Below are 3,149 nucleotides of genomic sequence, written 5' to 3'. Positions count from 1 at the left end.
TTATTCACAGTATTTCAACATAATTGTACACATAAGCCGATTGCTTAGTAGAAACTTAAGTCGAGAGACGAGATAAAAAAAAAGGACGCGCACTTTGATTTTTACTTCTTACTTTTCAGCTTATCCGAACCCTCATCAAAGGTAGAATCTTGGACATTTAGCATCAGACTATTGCCACTGAGGAATACTCTATTCTGGGAATTAGCGATCTGAAATAAAGCGAGCAATAATTATATACATAAATATGTTTACATAAAAAAGTTTTTTTAAGCATATAAAATATTAATATATAAAATATTAATTTTCATGAAAATTTCATTGCATCTTTCAAAATATTAACAATGTGCGCATTTATAAAGATACTCACCGTACGCGAAATATTTTGTGCAGCTCGTATTTTACGTAATTTTAGGTATCCAGGATTCTGACCAACAGCCAGACCAAGGTACACTGGAGTTAAGGGATTTATATTTCAAAAATAATGTAGCATTTCACTATACTAGTAACTTATGAATTTAATTCAATATTTAAATTAATTGTGCAAAATTGAAGTGCTTAACAATTGTAAAGAAACAAAAGATTTATAGTTTCAACTATAATAATTATATCTTTTTCTAGAGCTTGTTTTCATCAATCAACTAAAAAAAATTAATTATTTCTATAAAGGATATCATTTTGGCTGCTTCCGCTTCTCCTTCGGCTTGTACGATCTTTTGTTGTCGTTCCTGCTTGGCCCTTTCTACTACAAATGCGGCTCGTTGAGCTTCCTGCTGGGCCACCTGTTTAGCCTCGACTGCTGCCGTGTATTCTTTACCGAAGCTAAGCTCTGTTATCGAGACGTCATCCAATACGATATTGAAATCTCGAGCACGTTCTGTTAATTCTTTACGCACCATGTTAGATACCTGCTGTCTTTGCGTAATTAATTGCGAAGCATTGAATTTGGCGACAACAGATTTCAGCACTTCGTTACAAATGCTTGGCAATACCTGAATTATTAATTTTAATTTAGTTTAAAATCTTTTTGACAACTATCGTATTGACGTATTGATTTCATCATAAATTAAAATTAGTCTTCAAGATTAATGTTATAACATATAATTCTATTTTATAAATAGAAACTTTAAGAGATTTTTTATTGCATATGTTAGAAAGCAAAGATATTAAAGAGATGAACATTCTTATGTATAAACGTTCTAAGAACCTTTTCATCATAATCAAGACCCAATTGCCGGTACATGGAAGGCAGTGTGCTGGCATCGGGACGCGAGAGAACACGTAGCGAGATATTGACCATTTGCAAATCTTTTGATCCTGTGGGTGAGGACAGCTTCCTAGGTCTGCTTCTAATATCATAGATTATTGGATACTGAAACCATGGAATGCGAAAGTGCAGACCCTCAGTCAAGATGTCCTTCTGAATACCTCCTAGCCGAGAGAATATGATCGCTCTGTGACCAGCCTCCACTGAAAGCCATAAATTTGACCATCTTGTAATTTATCCATTTAAAAAATCCAAAGAACAATCATTTTAATATCATTTTAATTTGTACAAAACAGAGATTAAAATTAAATAAGCACAAAGGACTTTTAATGTCAAATACAATATAACGATTAGAAAGGGCACAAGAATCAACTATAATAATCATTACAATATTGCAAGATTAATATATAAAATATATTATGCTATGTGAAAAAGATAAATATAAATAATAATTATTACATATTTCGGCTTCCTGATTGAGAATATCTTTAGATATTCGATTTAAACGCAGTATTATAGTTTAAAATGAAGAGATTCTCCTAAATTTCTATATTAAGCAAATTCAGAGGTAACAATAATATTGTATAATAAAGGCAACTTTATATTAACAGTAAAAATATAAAATAAATGTATAAAAAGAAACTATACAAGTGTGTATAAATGTAATAAATTGCGTCAGTTATATTGTAAATTACATAACCAAAGCCACTTGTAACGAGCGGCTGAAGAAATATCTATTGGAAAGTATAAACGTCGCTCATTAATTAAACTAGTGTTTAAGATCATTGTTTATTCAAGAGAGACAATAATACTTAGGAAGAGCAGTAATTATAACAATTATCAATAAAAATGGAAACGAGATTGAGGTTAACCTGTGTACATGGCTTTAGAAACGCTGTACGCCGCAACGCCCGCGGCAGCAAGAAACTTCAGACTCATTGGCACTCCATTTGTGCCTTTGCTGAAGCGCGAGAGCATCTCGTTGAATTTATTTTGCGCCATATCGAGAAACCACGTCGTAAAATGAACTGACACACAGTATATATCGGTGATACGATCAAAGATCCAATTCAAGGATGATAAAAAAAACGATGAGAAATGAAGAAAGATCGAGAAGGAGAAAAAGAAAAAGAAGAATTAGAGAGTTCTCAAGCCATAAACTTCTATATATTAAAGTCCCTAGAAGCATGGCATAAAGACAAGGATATGCTTATGCCATATACCACGTGACATCGGACCAATACATCATCGATAAGCGGTAAATTTGAACAAATATAAAAACGTAATATGAAACATCGTTTAATGAGATATAATCATTTAAATAAGTTTTAAAATTAATATTTTTATTATATTTCAAATTATGTATATTTTACTATTATTATAAGCGTTATTATTTTAATAAATAAATTTATTTATTTGATAATTTATTAATTAATAATTAAAATATAGTTGATAATTAATTATAATAAGTATTATAATAAAAAATACAATAATAAATTAATCATTAAATTATGTATAACATTTTTTAAATAGCGATATGCTTTTGGATACATCTTAAAGACATTGCACTGGCTATGTCTTCCGAAGACTAGACTACTATCCATTTCTGAAAAGAATTTAACATCCCAATTTGGCTAGGAGGAAAAACTTTCTTCATATAATACTTTCACATCAAATTTATCATTATTTTCCGACTGATGTTTGTATTGTCGCATCTTCTTTCTCATAGCGATGAGCCGCATATTTGAATTGCTTTGATTGAATCTCTTACTGTAAAACGTTATTATGTAAATTTCTGGTCAAATTTAAAAAAAATTTTTTTAAATAAATTTTAAAAAATAAATTATATTTGAAATTGAAACCGCTATAAATTTGATTTAAAAAC

The 3,149-nt window shown here is 30.1% G+C and overlaps 1 protein-coding gene across 2 annotated transcripts in view; it reads right to left on the bottom strand.

The window, feature by feature from the left end:
* LOC108684141 (prohibitin-2) overlaps positions 1-2,366 on the bottom strand; it is a 3,354-nt gene extending 988 nt beyond the window's left edge. For both annotated transcript variants that reach the window (XM_018188265.1, XM_018188273.1), the window contains exons 1-5: positions 2,137-2,366; positions 1,205-1,467; positions 672-989; positions 368-445; positions 113-209 (exon numbers count right to left, since the gene is read on the bottom strand). In XM_018188265.1, coding sequence (XP_018043754.1) covers positions 113-209; positions 368-445; positions 672-989; positions 1,205-1,467; positions 2,137-2,266 — 886 coding nt within the window. In that variant the 5' untranslated portion in view covers positions 2,267-2,366. The remainder of the gene's footprint in view (positions 1-112; positions 210-367; positions 446-671; positions 990-1,204; positions 1,468-2,136) is intronic.
* Positions 2,367-3,149: the final 783 nt, after the last annotated feature.

Source organism: Atta colombica, unplaced genomic scaffold, assembly GCF_001594045.1.
Source record: "Atta colombica isolate Treedump-2 unplaced genomic scaffold, Acol1.0 scaffold10, whole genome shotgun sequence".
Taxonomy (NCBI): Eukaryota; Metazoa; Arthropoda; class Insecta; order Hymenoptera; family Formicidae; genus Atta; species Atta colombica.
This window is presented reverse-complemented; position numbering and strand designations above follow the sequence as displayed.